The sequence below is a fragment of the Lissotriton vulgaris genome, chromosome 6 (assembly GCF_964263255.1).
Source record: "Lissotriton vulgaris chromosome 6, aLisVul1.2, whole genome shotgun sequence".
Taxonomy (NCBI): Eukaryota; Metazoa; Chordata; class Amphibia; order Caudata; family Salamandridae; genus Lissotriton; species Lissotriton vulgaris.
In genome coordinates this window covers 1,225,486,100-1,225,505,047 of record NC_141694.1, presented here as the reverse complement: position 1 = coordinate 1,225,505,047, position 18,948 = coordinate 1,225,486,100, and the positions used below count along the sequence as shown (strand labels likewise).

The following is an 18,948-nucleotide window of genomic DNA, read 5'->3' as shown; positions in this document are numbered from 1 at the left end:
CTTGGCCCCGTCTATCAAATTTGCTGATTCCCTCCGATAAGTAGAGCCCCATCGTCAAATTGTCAAAATATACACAGAAGTTGCCGAAATACGGTCTGTTAGATGGAGAAAGGATGGCAAATCCCAAAGTAGACGGCCAGTTCCAACGATGCCCCTCCCCGACTCCAAGGCCAGACACTGTCCCATCCGCCATCTTGATGTACCAGCTGGGAAGGGGGTGCAACACAATCCAACACGGTTCACAGTTCCGACCAAAAGTTTCCAGAATGGCAACAGCAGTTAAATGTTCCGCCGGCTGCGAAACTAAAGATTCCGACCATATAGTTGAAACGCCGATCTCAGCATGCTCGATCAGTTCCACTTCTGTAGGGGCAGGCACAGCTCCAATCACCGGGTCTGAATGCACCGCTGGGGTGTCTGTCGGGAGTTGAGATGGCAGCCGGGTCCCGGGCAACGAGTCAGGGTCCGGTCCCGACCCTCTAATTCCATCCGCTGCCGACATCAGATTCCAGACCTGGGCCTCCATAGTCACCTGAAGTGCCTCGAGGGCTGCCAGCACTGACCACAATGACGGGCCGCACTTAGCCCGCTCCGCCGGGTTCTGCATAACATCAGGCATAGTGATCCCCACAGAGAGTCCCCTCCCCGGGGGAAGATTAGTCGGAGCAGGAATGAACCGTGAGGGACAGACCGTCAACTTGCGTTAGTGCGCGCCAAGTCTCCAACCCAAAGGCACTGGCGATGCAAACGCTAGGCCTCCGGGTCAGGGACCCCCGCCACACCGTCTCGGGCGTCACTCGTCTCCTCACCTCCGATACGGGACCAGGCAGCAGATAGGCAGCAAAGCAATCCAAAAGATGTCGAAAGTTCCATGGACCGGACCCTGCCGCCCTCACCGGTCCGCTGTTGTTCAACTAGGACCCGGCTGGACCAGCACTCAAGACCCCGGCTTCCAGACTGGGTTAGGCCTCAAATCAAACCTCGACATTACTCCACTCCACAATGTCGGAAAAATCTCGGGATCGCTCCATCGGACTGCAGATTAGTTCATATACACAGATATGGGGCGGGAAATCAGGTAGATGACAGATCTCCGAGCGAAAGACGGAGGTCAGCGGAGCCAGGAGACTATGCGGCCATCTTGCTTGCTGTCGTAGCTCCTCCTCCTATAGCTGTATTGTTACATGCTGCTTACCGCACAAGGCCATTGTTTCCCTATGCTGCCTAAGTGTTGCCACTGCCACATTTCTGTTGTGGTTTGATTTATGATGGATAACACAAAGCTCTGTTTAGTGGCCATCTTCAGATACCGTATTGTTTTTAGAAATGTTTTATCTGCATTTGTTTGAATTTTTACACATCTGTAAAATCTGCTTGACTCTCACTTAAAATTGGCTGCTTGGAGCAAGATCTTTTTATTAGGGAAGGGTTGAAACTGCAGCTGTTTGTAGTACCTATTATTACCAATTCTTCAAAATATACATAGAGCAGATGTTGGCTTCACCCAATAGAGTACTTCTCTTACACCTCAGAGTATAGTTGTTTAGTGTATTATTCTGCTTCCTATGCAGTATTGAGTGTTTTACATCTCAAACATGCACTATATCATGCTGTGGCAGCCGGCATGGATCGGGGGAAGAAGGAAGGGGAATGTAAAAAACATGTAAATAAAAACCCGTGACCTTATCGCTGCATCCCACGTATCTGCTCCGTATTTGTCTGTTGGACCAGGAACCAGGAAGCACACCCAGGCTTCCATGACCAATCACAATGCAGCACTGCAGCATTGTGATTAGTAAGCACCCAGGCTCCCCTGACCAATCATAATGCTGCAATACAGAGTTGCGATTGGTCTGAGTGCCGTGGGTCGGCGCTCAGACAGGGTCTGGTGGCCTGTCCAGGCTGTAATGCTGCCTGGACGGAAAACATGGAAAGTGCGCATGACTGTTTGGACCAGCCCCAGAATGCCAGACTAAGCATCATGCACACTTCAGTGTGCCCACCACTCCTCCCCTGCCATGCTCTGACAGCAGAGCAGGCCCGACCACCCGCTCGCAAAGCAGCTGGAACAAATAAAATGATAATATCATTCAGTTATTATCATTTTATTTTTCCTTTAGTCAGACTGCCTTTAAAAGCAGTGGGGTGGAGCTCCTCCTCCTTGGTGTAGCAGCCCCCACTGAACTCATGATACATTGAATTCTTTATCACATAAATCCATTGTATATCAAAGCAGGCTTTAAAAAAATATTTTAGTCAGGATTCAAAATGCAAGCCAAACCTAATGGCTATATCATTGTTCGTTTAGCTTCCTTAACAAAACTATATTCAAATGGGCTGAAAAAATAAACATTGCTATTAAATGTATCATTCCTAATGACTATGATGAATATCCATAGTCTGTGATCAACTTACTTCTCAGGTAGAGTATCCATGGGACTCTAGAACAAGTATAAGAGACACATTTTCTGTATTCAGGCAGGGAGTGGGGTATATGGTGGTCCCTTCGGTGTTGAATGATTGACTGATGCCCTCTTTTGGTATCCTCACAGAAGCCGCTGGGATCTGCACAGGATAAAATCCAAAATAGATGTCTTATACCTTATGGTGGCCAACCTGAAAGGGTAAGTGGAAGGGGGTGTGAGTGAATGGGGGATGCGAGTAATTAACAAACTGTCACAATTGTCCTCTGCTAGTAGACCCACTATAAGCTCAATATCATCCTTAGTCCCTGGGTCATGCTTCATAACAAAAGACCCTGGTTTCCAAAGTTATAAATTGCATGCGTCCTCAACATGGATTCAATGCCTTTTTATTATGAAATCAAATTCAAATTTAAAAAACATTATTTTTCCCAGATCATCCTCCTATCTACTAGCACATTCCCTGCAGATGTCACATCGATCCTTCCTAACCATATAGGCGTGCTTCATACTTAGGCCATGCCCCCCACTGCTCCTTGTTAGCAACTACTACCTTTTCCTGTTTTTTCCCATCATTTCTGGATGTAAGGTACATTTATCCCTCTCCAAATCCTCTCTCATCTACTGCGCCTTATTCCTTATTCCTCACATCTTCACGGAAATGGATGTAGAATAGAACAGATTAATCAAACAGCAACTATTGGTGATGGTGACTCTGAGGTCCATTTTACCATCAAGAGAGGATATTTGTACCATAAATCTACAGAATGTATATTTGGAAAACCAGGCTCCTGAGCACTCAAGAGGATTTCTCAGATCTAGATTGGTCACAGAGCATTAATTAAAAGTTCTCTCTTTTGGCCTGTGATTGACGGTTACAGTCCTCTTGATAGAGACAGTGCATGTACTTGTGAAAGGATACCTTATCTACAATGTCAAAATGGCTGTCTATTATGGGAAAGATCAAGCAAAACGTTCTAGTGCACCCTGATGTGCCTGGGTTGTCATTGACTTGTGATCTCTAATAATACCACCACCATTTGAAGCACCGTTAAAGATGTTCTTTTTGAAAACATTACAATTGCATATGAATCAACAGTTTAAAAGATAATGAAGCATAGTGCCATAGATATAATAACCCTCCTATGACCCTATTACAGAGAGGACACTCTTTTCCTTTCAGTAGGTGTGCCGTGCGCAAACAGGAAAAGTGTGCCCTTTTATGAAGGGACAGCGGCGAACTTGTGGTGCAGTGGGGGTAGCACATTCAAGTGAAATATAGAGTAGCTGTTTAAACGTTGCTCCCTGTTTCACTATGCAGGTGGCAACCCACCTGCACTTTTAAGAGGGATTATATATCCCCTTGTAGAGAGCCCCTTGAAGACGGGTGCCGTGAGGGACTGCACCCACTTGCAAGGGGTTGACTGGGAGGGGCCCATTGGAGAGTGCGCCACTGTTTTGTGGCGCACTTTCAGTGTGCCTCCTGACAGCTTCTTTGCCTTTGCGTCTGTGTACATAATGCGGCATCGGTGCAAAGATAAAGAGATTCCCTCATTTGCATGGGGTCCACACCCCAATACACATGAGGGATCGCCCTCTAGAGATAGCACTGCCGCTACATGTACGCAGGCACTATCGGTATTATGAAAGGAACCGAACAAGCATCTGCAGCCCCTTATGAAATACCAAATTGCCCTGGGGGTGCAAAAAGCGTATGCGCAAGCCCGTTGCCCCAAGGGGCTGCTTTATGTAACACGGCTCATGGTAGTAATAATCCAAAAACGATAAATATATATGCAGATAAGCATTTAGTTTCCCACAATCGAATTAAGCTGCTAAATTAAGTTAAAAAACACAGAGTAGTCAAATTCAGAGAGCATGGAACACAGCAAAGACCTGAGGTTGACAGAGCAGCACAAACGAAATATAAGTATTTATTGCAAAAGCCCCAAGTGTTTAACAATGAAAAATTCTGATTGAGCATATATAAGTAAAGTATTAGCAATTGTGGAGGAGAAAGAACTGTATCTTTGCCCCAAAACTAAGGTAAAATGTGGCTAGGAGGTATATGGGAGGACTATTGAGGGGAACAGGAGGGAAGGAAAGAAAAGGATAGAATAGGTGTGAACAGGGCTTCAAGTGGGACGAAAAAGCTGGGGGGTCTCTTATAGGGGTGTGATTGCCGTAATTAAGGGCGTGGCTTAAAACACTTAAGCTAAAAATCTGTGCTAGCATAGTGTGCTGCCCCACTGGTATTTTGCTGCTTCTGTCCATTCATCCAGATATATAACACAACAAGTAGCTTTACACCTACAACAAGCCAGGACTATTGACATCGTCAATGGTCGTAAATTGCATAAGATAAATCACCAACAACGATGACTTTGTTGTATATAATTTTGAAAATGCTACTGATCTTGTGGGTGAGGTTGTGGCGTAGGTCTAGAACTGCCGACTTTAGAGCTGAGAAAGTGAGTTTGAGCCTGACGTCGGCACAATATCCTCTGATTCAACAAATGAATATGTCCTTGTGTAAAGTAACTGGTACTCATCTAAAGCGCTCCACGTTTGTGCTGTATACAACTGAAAACTTAGTTTCCTTGAAGTTACATCAAAAGCAGTGATGGCTAGTACTCATGCAGAGTTAAGTTATTATTTTTTTTCACCCTGAAGGTCAAATTGGAGAGCCCGATAGAGACGCGTCTTGGCACTTGCTTTTAAGAACTGTCAGTGCTGAGCACTAGCAGGCCCCAGCCCACTTAAAGCCCTGGGTGTGAAGGAGGGTGGGAGGAGTGATGTAGGGCAGTTTGAACAGTCACAGGATATCGTTGTGCTGGAGGCGTGCTTACCATTCAAGGCTCCTTGTGTGCAGCTGAGGTCCGGGTGCTCCTTTGTATGTTGGGTACCTCGGAGCCGGAATATTTACGCGGCGGCACATGCCGCGAAGGAGCACCACCCTGAAAGAACCGGGGGCCATGCGGTCTTGACTACGGGCCGAGAACATGGGACAGCAGCGTATGGATTCTGCACGCATTCCACACAGCGAGGCCCATCTGTGGGCTTGAAAAGTTACCAACTGAACATTAGCGCAACGTGAGGCACTACAAGTCCCATAAGTCCCATCTAGGGCGTGCATCTAAGCAAGAAGGGGTGTGGTGCCTCAAGCGTTCCTTCATAACTGCCAAAGCCTCTGAAGAGAAGTGGGAACACTTCAAAACGCGCGAGGCATCCAGGGCAGTTTGAACAGTCACAGGATATCGTTGTGCTGGAGGCGTGCTTACCATTCAAGGCTCCTTGTGTGCAGCTAAGGTCCGGGTGCTCCTTTGTACGTTGGGCACCTCGGAGCTGGAATATTTACACGGCGGCCCATGCTGCGGAAGGAGCACCACCCTGAAAGAACCGGGGGCCATGCGGTCTTGACTACGGGCCGAGAACATGGGACAGCAGCGTATGGATTCTGCACGCATTCCACATATATACATATATATACACACAAGGAGATAGAGCCACTCGAGACCATTCTTAGAAAGGTCACGTTGCCTTTCCCCCTCTAGCTCCTCAGGGTCTATTTGAGCATTTATAGATGGGTCATAAGCAGAGAAAGAGAAAAGGAAAAGAGATAAAGGTTATGGGAAGAGCACAGACTGTAAGAATTTGGAGAGAAATTAGAGTGGGTGGGTAAAGAGAAGACAAAAAAAATGGAGATGGAAGGAAAGAGAGGAAGAGGAGAGGAACCAGGCTAGTTTGAAAATATTTGCCTGTGCAGCTTTTAATTTCCAATCCAAGCATGCGACCGGTGCCAGTAAGCTGTGATATGTTAAGGATTGTGGCACCGATCAAGAGAGCAAAATGTTCAATGGAGTAAATTGCTCCTATATTGGCCATACATTTTCCATCTAAGCAGTTCCACATGCATTTTTTGCTCCCTATATTCAAAACATGCTGATGAAACACAAGGGGAAAAGTTGTCTCTAACTCTATTGTCTCACATCGCGTTGGCACGGTTCTTTGAACTATAGTTGTCTGGCATGAAGAGTGTGAAAAGTAAAAGACAAGTAAAACAAGAGCAATATTAGGCATGATTGAAATGGAGAATTGTTATTATTGCATGCAAATAGGATAGTACTCTAAACAGACTAGAAACCTATGGGATTAAAACCTGGACATTGTTCTTTGGTTAGTCATCCATCATATGCCTTCGGTGAGCAGACCCCTCCAAGATATTCAGGCATGGATTGGCAAATTTTGTGGCACAATCATGGAATTTGTTTGGCACAAATGTGCAAATTTTGCAGCATTTTTGCAGCACCTTGTTTTGTTATTCTGCATATAATAATACCCCCCTTGGCCCGTCGTTTGCCCCATGGGTGGTGGGCCCTAGATTGCAATCGGTAAGTACTGAATTCTGCTCCATTTTCGATGTGATAATAAGGAATCTATCAAAAGTAGAGAGGGTGGAAGAGGAATAACTAGATTTGCCATCCTTAATTATACAATTTTAGCAAAACAAAGAACCCAGTAAATTCAGAAAGGATAGCGATTGACATACCCTCCACAATAAGAGAAAAACCCTGTTTTTCTTAAAGACTCCTCACCCACCAGGGTTGCTCCTTGGTGGCATGCTTCATCATTGGGATTCTTCCCGATACGCTACGGATCGAGGCGTGCTTCAACCAGACGGAATACGTAGGAAGCACTTTTTTGTTTTTTGTCTATGATGAAAACAATGTTGTGGGTGGGGAGTGGAGTGCAGGTGATAAGCAAATTTAAAAACACCTGACTAGTAGGTCACCATCATTTTATTCCCACCTCTAGTCGGTAAGATTTAAAATAAAGGGAAAAGAAAAAGAAGGAAACGGATAGCCCGGAGGCACATGAACGCGCCTGGGACACTCGTCCGGTGCTCCAGAGGTGGTGTGCGGCAAGTCGTGGGGTGGGGACGCCGTGTCTGGTGGCTCCCCCCTTTGTTGCCGTCCGGCCGTACCGGGCTCCCTCACTTGGTGGCGAAGAAGGACTTTGGTGGAGCGGTGTCACCGGCGGGTCCCCCTCCCTTGTAACCACTATTTCAGCGCTGTGGGTGCTGCTTGTGCGCTTGAGGGGGGTCCCGCCGGGGTACTGCTGTTGAGCTCACCCTTGGAGACGAATCCGGAGAGACGGCGTAATTGTCGCAAAATGGCGGCTGCTGCCATCTTCCGTGTAGGGTCCCGGGACGCCGATTTCTTGCCCTTGCACTCCTCCTGGGCCTGTACTGGTGAGCTCGAACCCACGGTGGGCGACGTCCTGCAAGCTTTGAGGTCCTGGAGGTCGACCTTGGTCCGGGATTCCTGCGTGCAGAGGGAAGTAATGGCCGCCATTCCTCCTGGGCCAGCTTTTGAGGACGCGGATGGGTCCGGTGCGGTCGTGGATTGTTCCCCGCTTCCTGGCTGGGGTGGCGATGGTCCTACTCATGAACGGGTGGAACCGCTGGAGTCCATTGACATTAGTATGTACGGCTGCTGTGAACAGTATCTGCATTGCCCGCGTGAGAGGGGGTCATATTGGCTGTTTCCGTTGATACTCCAGCAATTTTTCCATGGCCTTTCTTCATCGTCATGTCCTATGCCCACTGGATCTACGTACATAGCGACGATGGCCAAGAAGGGACTAGGATGAACCTGGTTCATTTCGGAGGACTACTGATTGGTATATGGAGTTATGGACTGCCTTACATTGTAATACTTTGTTGATTCCTTCGTATTTGCGTGTGGCTGAACACTTGTCAGTTTCGTTTTGGGTATTACTCACAGTGTAAGTGGGCGGGGGCGGGCCGTACCATTTGCTACTGGTTCCTCTCCCCAGGATCTGTCTTCTTTCTCCCTTTCCTTTTCCGTTTCCCTATATTTTCTTTTTCTATATTTCGGGTTCATTATTAGGGCGACAGGCAAGCTGCTGGGGGGGTAGGCCCTAGCCTTCTGCAGGGGTGCAGGGTGGGATGGGTGGAGTAGGGTCTATTAGGTAGTTCTTTGTTTCTATGGCTCTTTTGTATCCTTTCCTTGGGTCTCCACGACTGTTTTTAACTCCGTGGGGTGAGTTACAGTGAGGGGAGGAATATGTATTTTACAACACATGATACACATGGCACTGTTTCTCCTGATTTGTCGCTCCGCCCCCAAGCACGTTCGCTATTTGTATTATTGCTCGCCATTATCATTGAGGGGCGGGTACAATAACGTGGAGTCCCCCTACTTCTTTTCTTCTTTGGTTTTCTCGTTTTCTTATTTCTGAGGTTGGGATGTATAGTGATTGCAGCCTATCTGTTTCCCTGATGGGTTTTATTACTGCGGAATTGCTGTTCAGTTAGTCTCTGGGTACATGTGGTTGGGCGTGGACACTACCATTGAGGAATTATAAATGGACCTATGTTTTGCATGCTATGGACCTTTCTGACTACTGCTCTTCTGTTGTACTGCAACGAAACAGTTGGATTATTCCCCGCCATGTACTCCGGGTTGCTATCTATACGACCGATCCTTTATTCTTTAAATATGTAAAATTAACCTCCTCTAATCCTGTGTCGAGTGGTTCTAGTTAGCTGATAATACTGACTTGCAGCGCTGGGTAATATCGTCTAACCACTCTGTGCCTTTAATTGATGATGGTACTTTCCAGTTTTGCTCCGTGGCCGGCCCCCGGGTTGTAGGCCCGTATTTGTATGCATCCATTTTCTCAAATAAAGGTTTTCAAAAATTTAAAAAAAGAAATCGCAATTTACCACCTACTTTCAATTGATGGTAATTTGCGATTTCTTGTAAAAATACAATTGTAAAATACACAAATTGGAATTTTTTTAATGTGGAATGTGACGCACATACATGCCCATAGGGCATGTATGTGCGCCATATGCACACACATGCTGATTTCAGGGGTGCAGCAGGGTGTCATTGAGACACCCCTGCACCCTTGAAATCAATCTCATTTTGCGATTCGCAATTTGTGAATCGCAAAATGAAATGCATTTCACAATCATTCCTATGGGCCTTCCGGCCCATAGGAATGAATGGGAAATTATTCCTTATTTGCGAATTTGCAACTTGCGAATTCGCAAATAAGGAAGATTAAGAAATCGCAAAAAAAATGAGATTTTTTTCATACATACCGTTTTGCGATTTCTAAATAGCGATTCCTTAAAAATCGCTATTTAGAATTCGCAAAACGGAACTATGATACATATGGCACCTAGGGGCACATGCATCATCCCGGCCTTTTGCGAATTCCAAATTGCGAAAAATAGGGAATCGCAATTTGGAATTCGCAAAATGGGATGCATGTATATTTTCCTAAAATATTTGTGATTCGGTAAAAATCGCAATTTTTACCGAATCGCAAATATTATGCGATTTCCAAAGTGCAAAATCGCTATTCCCATTGATTCCTATGGGCCAAAAGGCCCATAGGGATCAATGGGAAGGCTTTAACAAATTGCGATTTTCTTTTTCAGAATCGCAATTTGTTCATGCTTTACATGGGTGCAGGGGGGGGTCCAAAGGACCCCCCACTGCACCCCTGTAATATATTTTTAAGTGCATGTTTCACACACACATGTCTTAAGGACATGTGTGTTTGTAACATTACACTTTAAAAAATGCATTTTTGTGCATATTTAAACATTTTCGCAAATTACCACGAGGTTCAACCTCGTGGTAATTTGCACTCCCTATTTTGAAATTCGCAAATTTCAAAACAATGATGCATTGCTTTTAAGGAATCGCAAAATTGCGATTCCTTAAAAGCAATCGCATTTTTGGAAATCGCTAAAATAGCGATTTTCACAAAAATGCATGATGCATCCCAAAAACCTATTTAGGAAGTGCAAACGGCCGAATTTACCGATTCGCACCGTTTGCACTTCCTAAATAGGTTGATGCATGTGCCCCCTAGTTCCTATCGGTACCACATCTCTAAAAGTTTCTAAATAGGAAGGTATCAAGTTACAAGCCCTGCAAATCACACAACCTACATATGATTTTATTCCCAGGATAATGTCACTGCATTACCATAAAAACGAAAAAGAGGGTAGAGTTTCAAAACATTAGCTGTGGCTGACACAAAATAATGCTCAAAGCAGTGAATAAACGAAACACCCAGGTGTATTTGTGCTTCATGCACAAAAATCAGTGGTAATACTGTAGGTAGTGCGGAACAACATTTAGCCTAAATGACTAACGAAAATACTTAACAATAAGATGAACACACTGAAAAAACATACGAAAAAAACATACATTTTAAACGCCGTTCTCTGGCGTCATGATCTCTCGGGAGGACGGGGCCTGTAGTCAAACCCTGCAAGACAGGAGGTAAAATGTCATCGAAATATTTAACGTGTATTTCCAAACAAAAGAGGCTGGGTCTGTTCGAGCTGTTGACCCTGTTGTGCAGTGTCCTATGAGAAATCCTTTTAGTGCCCAAACTGGGAGCTAACCTGCTACACTTCGTCAATGCTGCCCTCTGCAACTGCATCTGAATCGGCTCACCAGGAACCACATCCTGCCGGTGTGCATTCCAGAAAGGGTGTTTTGTGCCGGCAGGTAGAGGAGGACTTCCACAAACATGTTTGAATTGGGGAACACTATACCGCTCGTGTTACTTTAAACCTGCCCGTCAACTTTGGATCAGAATCAGATCCATGTTGGAAAAGTTAAGTGCTCATATGCTTTTCTATATTCTCAAAAGCTACAAAACAGGCCATCTTGGGATAAATAATTGGCTACCAGCATTGTGAAAACATGAAAAAGACTCGGTGGACGAAAAGTCAAGGAATGAGATTTTGTGCATTAAAGAAATCTTCAAAACAAAAAAGGGGGGCGGATGGTTGGGGAGATACTCCGGGGGAGGGAGAGAGAACTGAATCGAAAAAACCTGTGAAAGTCTTATTACTAGGTTACAAAAAAACTTCTTTAGCAATCTAAATAGAGGATATTTCATCAACGGTCTCAAAGTAGTAGTAGTAGTAGTAAAGCTTTTATTCGACAATTTGTCATTAAGCCATCACATAAAAAATACGGTCTCAAAGAAGAAATTAGCTTATGGGTAAGGTGTTTAAAAATAAAATTCTACTTTGGTTCTATGTATCTTCATTGTACACCAATAGCTTAGAGAAGGTAAAAGTTGAGCTACACCTCTAGAGGAATTGGCCCCATGAGATGTTATTGTTGAGGCGCCGGGTGTCTGTATTGAGTTTGAACATCAATCTCTGTTCCTTTTCGAAGAGTCTCCTTTCCAGAATGTCTGTGTCTTTTATACATTCCAGGACTATCCATTTCAAATCACTGTGTGTGTGTTTTAGTTTAAGATAATGTGATTAGATTTTTGTAGTAATCCGTTGGCATCGTAAGTTGCTGCAGTTTTTGCAGATCCTTTTTCTGACTTTTTGAGTGGTCATGCCCACGTAGTACAAATTGCAAGGGCAAGTAATCAGGTAGACCACCCTAGATGTATTGCAATTTGTTAGGTTTCAGAGTTGCCCAATCATTCCATTGTTAAAAGATACCGTTTTAGTTGCCTCAGTGAAACAGCAAACGCTGCAATTCCCACATGGGTAATGGCCCATGGGTAACATCGAAGGGATGTTATTTACAGTACATTGCCCTCAAGCTCTTTATTTTTCTGTGGGAGAACACGAGTTTAGGCATAGACAAATTTCCACTATTCGGAATATGCCAGTGTTTCTGGATAATTTGGGAGACCAGATTAGAAGCCACGCTATAGGTTGTGATACAGATAGGTTGTGATTCTTGATTTTTCTGTATGGAGCGTGTTTCCAGCAGGGCATCTCTATGGTTGCTTATGGTTGTTTAATGCTCATTTTTTAGCTTGGGCCACCATTCATCTGGGTAGTTCCTGGCTATCAATTTTTCAGTTAGTTGTTCTGCTTGTTTCCTGCAGTCTTTTTGTTCGGTACAATACCTGATCCTCAGGAACTGTCCGAATGGTAGATTCTCTTTTAAATGCCTGGGGTAAAAGCTATCGAATAAAAGGACAGAGTTTTTTGTCGTGGGTTTCAAACGTGCATTTGTCTTCAAAGTGTCGTTTTATACAAAAATATTCAGATCCAAAAATACCAACTCCTTTTTTTCCCATGGTGTGTGTGAACTTCAAAAAAGTATTTTGATCATTTAGCCATAATAGGAAATTGTCTGTAGTCTGGTTGCCTTCCCAAATTAGTAAAATGTCATCAATATAGCTCTTCCAAAGTTTGATATGTTGAAGAAAGGGGTTTGCTTGATTGAGGATTGTATGAGTGTCGAGGTGATGTACATAGAGGTCCGCTACACTGGGGACGAAGATACTCCCCATACTGGTTCCATGCTGTTGGAGGAATAGCATATCCTTGAAACGAACTTATGAGAAAGATTCAACTAACTGCACCTTGTCATAACCTGTCAGTGGCATAACGCAAAATGAAGGGCCCCCTGCAGAATGTGATGAAGGGCCCCTGAGTCTCCCTGCTCCCACCAATATTAATTGCTCTTTGGCTGAATGGAGGAAGGCAGAAGGCCTGGGGCCTCCTGCACCGCATGGGCTGTAGGGGCCTGTGTTTTTGCCCTGGCTGTGGCTGAGAATGAATAAACGTAGGAGTACACTTATGATGTCCACACTACAAAAAACTGATCTCTTCGAGAAATTAATCCACACAGGTTCATGCAAATCTCACAACACTAATGATGCTCAGCAGTCAGCTCAGTGGTGGCCAACCAAATAAACCTCACTCGCTATGGCCACTAAATGAGGACTGTAAGTTGTCCAGAGGACACCCAAATCACTCCTGAAGCCTTTAATCTCCAATCCCTGACTTCTAGCACATTAACTCTCTTCCAGAGACGTGTGCTCATTTCACTTTCTCTTCGTTTTAATTCCTTTCTCTTTAAAAAAGTACGACCTACTGTTCACCTTTGAACTTTATAATGGAGATATTTTGAAAACAATTACCGTCCCTGGCCACAAGATATCCTAGTTTCCAATAAGTTGGGAATTGAGAGACGAAAATATCTGTAAGTTATGTTTTCACAACCCTTTCAATTAAGTTTTCACAACCTTTTGTCAGCCTTTTCATTCAAAAGAAATATCAGATGACATTCCCCAAATTTAGTGGGCCCTTTTGTAAAAAGAACAGCCTTTTTACAAAACTGCAAATTTTGCGACTTTTTTTTCAAAATGCAAAATCCTGGAGGGTCTGGTTCAGTATTTCAAAAGTTTATAAACTTCAAATATTCTTTCAGCAAGGTAGCAAAAGCCACTGATCCATCCTTTACATAGAGGAATATTTACAATGCATATTTTACAAGATGGTCTTCCTATTAGAGGTCACTTCAGGAAGAACATTTGAAGAGATTGATTAGTGACAAAATCAGAAACACAAATAGGGTGTGGACAGACTATTGTGTCAAAAATATTGAGGACAAGAATATTGAGTAGGTAAGTGAAACTAGGTAAATATAAATTTACTATTCTTAACTCCAGATCTACGTACCTTGAAGATTTATAGATATATCGTCAAGGTACATATATGAGGAGTTATATGTAGCAAAACTTTACTTACCCTTAGAAACTGACGTACATGATATTCTTGTCCTCTATATTTTTGACATGATATTCTGTCCCACAATATTTGTGTTTCCGATATTTTGTCCAAATACCGAAGAGATGCGAGCACTTTCTAGGGTCAGGCGTGTACAAAGAAGTGCCATATGAACATAACTCCATGTATAGGTACCAAAATGATATCTACATCTTAAAGGAGTGTAGGTGTTAGAATAATAATAAGTCATCTAAATTAAATTTTACACACTTAATTATCAATATTTTAGTTAATAGTTTTTCTGCAATATTATGGTAGTGCAATATTAAAAATGTTATATTCTGACAAACAAAGTTAAGGGTGTTTATTTGTGGGCATAGAGGAAGTGTGGGTCTCATTACTAAGGGCTGGGCTTGGCTTTGATCTTGTCTGAAATCCTTTTTGTCTTCTTGTCAGCTTCCTGTATTGCCTTCTGGAACCACCATGAGACAGAGAAGCTTCTCACTGTTATACAACCCCACACACCATATTGCTGGGAGAAGATTGGTAAGAGTAAGGGTATTTTAATGGATATAAAGGAGCTGTGTATCTGAGCCTTTCAGTAGCCATCCTTGAATGTTATTTGCAGTTCTCTTACATGGAATCTTTCCTAAGTACAATCTCTTCTCCCAACCCTTGCTTCCAATCCATAACTAAACAGTCCAGTCTCTACACAATCCCTTTTCTATAATTTCTTGTCAGCCCATAATACCGCACCATGCCACTAAGATTTCCTACCAGTATTTACCCTTTCCCTCTTTTGCATATTTGGTAGGTCAGAAACCGCTGCGTTTCTGCTTCTTAATCATCTCTCCCATTGCATTCCTCACTTCCCCTACCTACCATTGTAGAGTGAATAAGTTTAGTAAAAGTGATCACTTCTGATGGTGATTTTACAATGCCTTCAAGGACAATCAAGTCAACAGGGTCATTATACAGGTTTGCAGTTGACCTTGCCATAAACCCCTCAAGGACATTGTAGGAGGGCTAACTTACTTTACCAAATGAACATTTTATGATTTATATGCACAGGCTCCTCATACTCTTCATGAGACTGTATTGGGTAGATAATATTGCCAGTTAAAAGACATTATGTTTGTGTTTGATCTCATCTCAATGACATCAACCCTACCAACATCCTCGACACATCTGACTCACCCAAATCGTTCATGAGTCCACGCACGCCGCAGGCCTCAATCTTCATCTCCAGTGACTGCATCAGGTACAGCCACACCACAGAACTCACCTGGACTGACCACTCCATCATTCACTTCAACATCACCAGCTCATGGACTGCTGCCCCCAGTCTGACCAATCCCCCCACTAAAGCTGAAGCAAAGTCTCAAAGGACACATGGATCAAAACCCTCAACATCATCCACCTCATGTCCTCCAACAACCTACACCAGAACGTCAGAAACTGCACCAACATCTTCGCTCCCATTGGCAACAACCCACAGAGAGTTCACTAAGTAGGCTAGCTGGGACACTGAATACCTCCGAACAACTAAACAACACCGTAAACAACTGGAAAGGAGGGGCCCTATTCACAGAATGAATTTAAGACTAAATACTAAACTTACTACTATTTGGTATTCACAGAATGCACTTACTACTTTCCGGATTCACAGAGTGAACTTACTATTTTCGGGATTCACAGAATGAACTTACTACTTTCGGTATTCACAGAATAGATTTAGGACTACTAACTTTACGTCCACACTCGGGCCGGAAATTCCGGCCCGGAGGCGGAGCTTCCGTCTTGGGGGGGAGCTTGCGGCTTGGAGACGGAGCTTCCGGCCCAGAGGTGGAGATTTCAGCCATGGCTAAATACCCACCTCCGAGCCAGAAGCTTCGCCCCCAAGCCGGAAGCTCCATCTCCAGTCCGGAATTTCCGTCCCGAGTGCGGACGTAAAGTTAGTAAATAGCACACACTGCATAGAATAAAGAATAAAGATGCATGAATGTAGTACCAATAAATAGCGTGCCTCACTTTGCACATGTCAAGATATACCTCACCTTTCTCTGCAAAATTATGTGACTTTCATTAATCTTACAAGTTTATGGTTGTTGTTTCGAATTAGTATATTTCACTAGGATCTACCTCTTTCCATTTGGCTATGAACCGGCCCAGTCCCTTACATACTAACAAGGTGAACATGTATCCTTGCTGCCAGAAAAATACTTTATACAGTCTATTTATACTCATGGAATGTCTATAGGCAAACTAGCCAAATGCACTGCTTTGACACAGGGGCTCTTTAAAGACTTTCAACCCTTAAGGGTACCATGGCTAAAGATATAACTTTACAGCTAAATAATTTTGTCAGCTCCTCTGTCACATGTTTTACTTGAAACTAGGTTGCTGGCAACAAACTCTGTGTTAAACTTGGGTGCCACTAAAAGGTTTAATGAGAGTCTTTCGTTGTGGTCATGGAGGGGGAGTTTGGTGTGGAAAGTGAAAATGGGTCTTAAAGTATGTTTTGCCTAATGCAATTTTTACTTTTACAGCAGCCGCAGTGGTTCCCCACAGGCACAATAATGAGCGAGAGCCGAAGCCTCCTACCTTATTCTGGCGAAAGGGTGAGACGGGACATCAAAGCCCACTATGTGTTTGAGCATTTCCTTCACCATGTGTTTGAGTATTTCCTTTGCATCAGTACATTTTATTTTTTGGTTTTCTATCAATGTGTAGTCGAAAAAAACAGTCATTTCTTGCCATTGTACACAATCTGCTCTATCATACATTGTCTTATCTTACTGCCTCATCCCTCAATGGATTTTACCCAACAGTGATTACATCTTTATCTGCCACATGCATCAACATTTGGATTTGCGATTCCTAAATAGCGATTTTTAAGGAATTGCTATTTTGGATTCGCAAATCCCTATGCATGTAGGAATCTCAAAATAAATTGTGATTCCTTAACACTATCTAATAGCGTTTTGTAAATTGTGAAACGCTCTTAGGGAATGTTACTCCATTCATTCATATGAGCCTACAGGCCCATAGGAATGAATGGAAATGCATTCGCAAATTGCGATTACCAAATTGGTAATCGCAATTTGCGAATGCAATTCCAAGGGTGCCAGGGGGTCTAAGGCCCCCCTAATGCATCCCCCAAAAAAGGGAACAGTGCTCATGTGGCGCAAACACCTGCCCAAAGGGCATGTGTGTGCGCCACATCTCACTTTAAAAAATGCACTTTTGTGCATTTTTCAAACAACGCGCAAATTACCATCAACTTGAAGTTGATGGTAATTAGCATTTCCTAAAGGCACACTTTGCATTTAGGAAAGGGCTGATGCATGCCCTTTAGGGAATTGCAAATTGACATTCCCTAAATGCATTAGCTATTTAGGTAATCACAAAAAATTGCGATTACCTAATTTGCAAATGGGAATGAGTTCATGCATCAGAAAAGGCCGGTTTCCAGTCGCAAATGGGCCGAACCACAGAATCGAACCGTTTGCGACTGGAAAAAAGGCGGCCCAAAGTTCTTTGAGTTTTGCATAAAGTTTCCAAAGGTTTGTTAACTTCAAATGAATGCTGTTTCATCAAGGTTAAAAAAGGCCACTAATTGATTCTTTACATAGATGACTATTTACAATGTATATTTCTCAAGACAGCATAGTTTATGCAATAGTACTATATACTCATAGCCAAAATCTATGAGGAAGGTTTTATGTGAATCCTTGCTGCTTCTTTCTTTTTTGATTCCAACATTACCAGCTAAACTAGGCATTCACACTCTCAATATAAAAGACACCACGATCTTCTGGGTAAATTATACATTCCAAGCAAACCTTTGAAACTGTTTATCTCATCACCACCAGAAAGCAAGCTTTCTCTTAATGAAGTAGACCCAGACTGATGATTTGTACAAACTTTAACTGTGCAAAAGTAAATAAGATTTTCCCTGGCTTTGTAAATGCATATTTAATGGCAGCACCCATCTTAATGTCATTCACAAGTAGAATTGTGGCGTCCTTTACATATATTTTACAAACAAGTCTATGAGAATTATGATGCCTTTTGTGATACAACGTTTGGAATACAACATTTTCAGAAAAATATGCAGTTAATTTCACGCCCTCTGAAAATATTTCTGAAACTCTACCATCACTATTACCAAGATCTACTGACCTATTTTTATTCTTTTTACTCCTTAATGTTAAGACCAGGACATGGTATTGAAAGACCAGAAATCAGAAATGTGTAATGGACAGGGCCATATTATCAAGGAATGGCGATAACATTATCTCTGCTTTAGAGGCAGGAAACTACAGCTAAAGCGGCGATAAGGGGCTTGATAATATGCCCGTGAGAATTCCCATTGAAGCCAAGGTTCTGGTGTGAACCTGGGCTTCTATGGCAATTCACAAGGGCATATTATCAATCCCATTATTGCTGCTTTAGCTGCAGTTTCCTGCCGCTAAAGCAGCAATATTGTTATCGCCATTCCTTGATAATATGGCCCTAGATTGGTAGAAAGCTCGAGAATCAAGATTGCATTGAAGTACCATAGAAGAAGCTCATTGCATTGTTTAAGCTTTGCACCCAAAGCTGACATAATACATGGAACTACTCTGCCAGAGTAACTTTTAATGGATGGTACATAAGAAGCCTCCTCCAGCTCTGCTGACTTAGGCCCAGTCACTCGAGGAGCTTGTGGAATCCTGCAAGCTTCATAAGATGTCGCTGGACTACCAAAGTCTTACAGGAATGCTAGAGACATCTTAGGAAAAAACACACATGCGCACACCATGCAATGTGTATCTAGTCAGTAGACTTTTGAAAACTCTTAGATTATCATACTCAGAAAACTCTAGTGACTATTGGAACTTCACACATTCAGGATAAGTATTCCGGTGCAAGAGAACAACTGACATGAGATTCTGTCAGCTTCTTTAGATCACTACCCCTGAGATT

At 43.2% G+C, this 18,948-nt stretch overlaps 1 protein-coding gene across 1 annotated transcript in view; it reads left to right on the top strand.

The window, feature by feature from the left end:
* The window catches only part of LOC147708655 (uncharacterized), a 117,803-nt gene that overhangs the window by 15,715 nt on the left and 83,140 nt on the right, over window positions 1-18,948 (top strand). Inside the window, exons 8-10 of the mRNA XM_086925381.1 lie at window positions 2,553-2,624; window positions 14,434-14,523; window positions 16,527-16,598. Coding sequence (XP_086781507.1) covers window positions 2,553-2,624; window positions 14,434-14,523; window positions 16,527-16,598 — 234 coding nt within the window. The remainder of the gene's footprint in view (window positions 1-2,552; window positions 2,625-14,433; window positions 14,524-16,526; window positions 16,599-18,948) is intronic.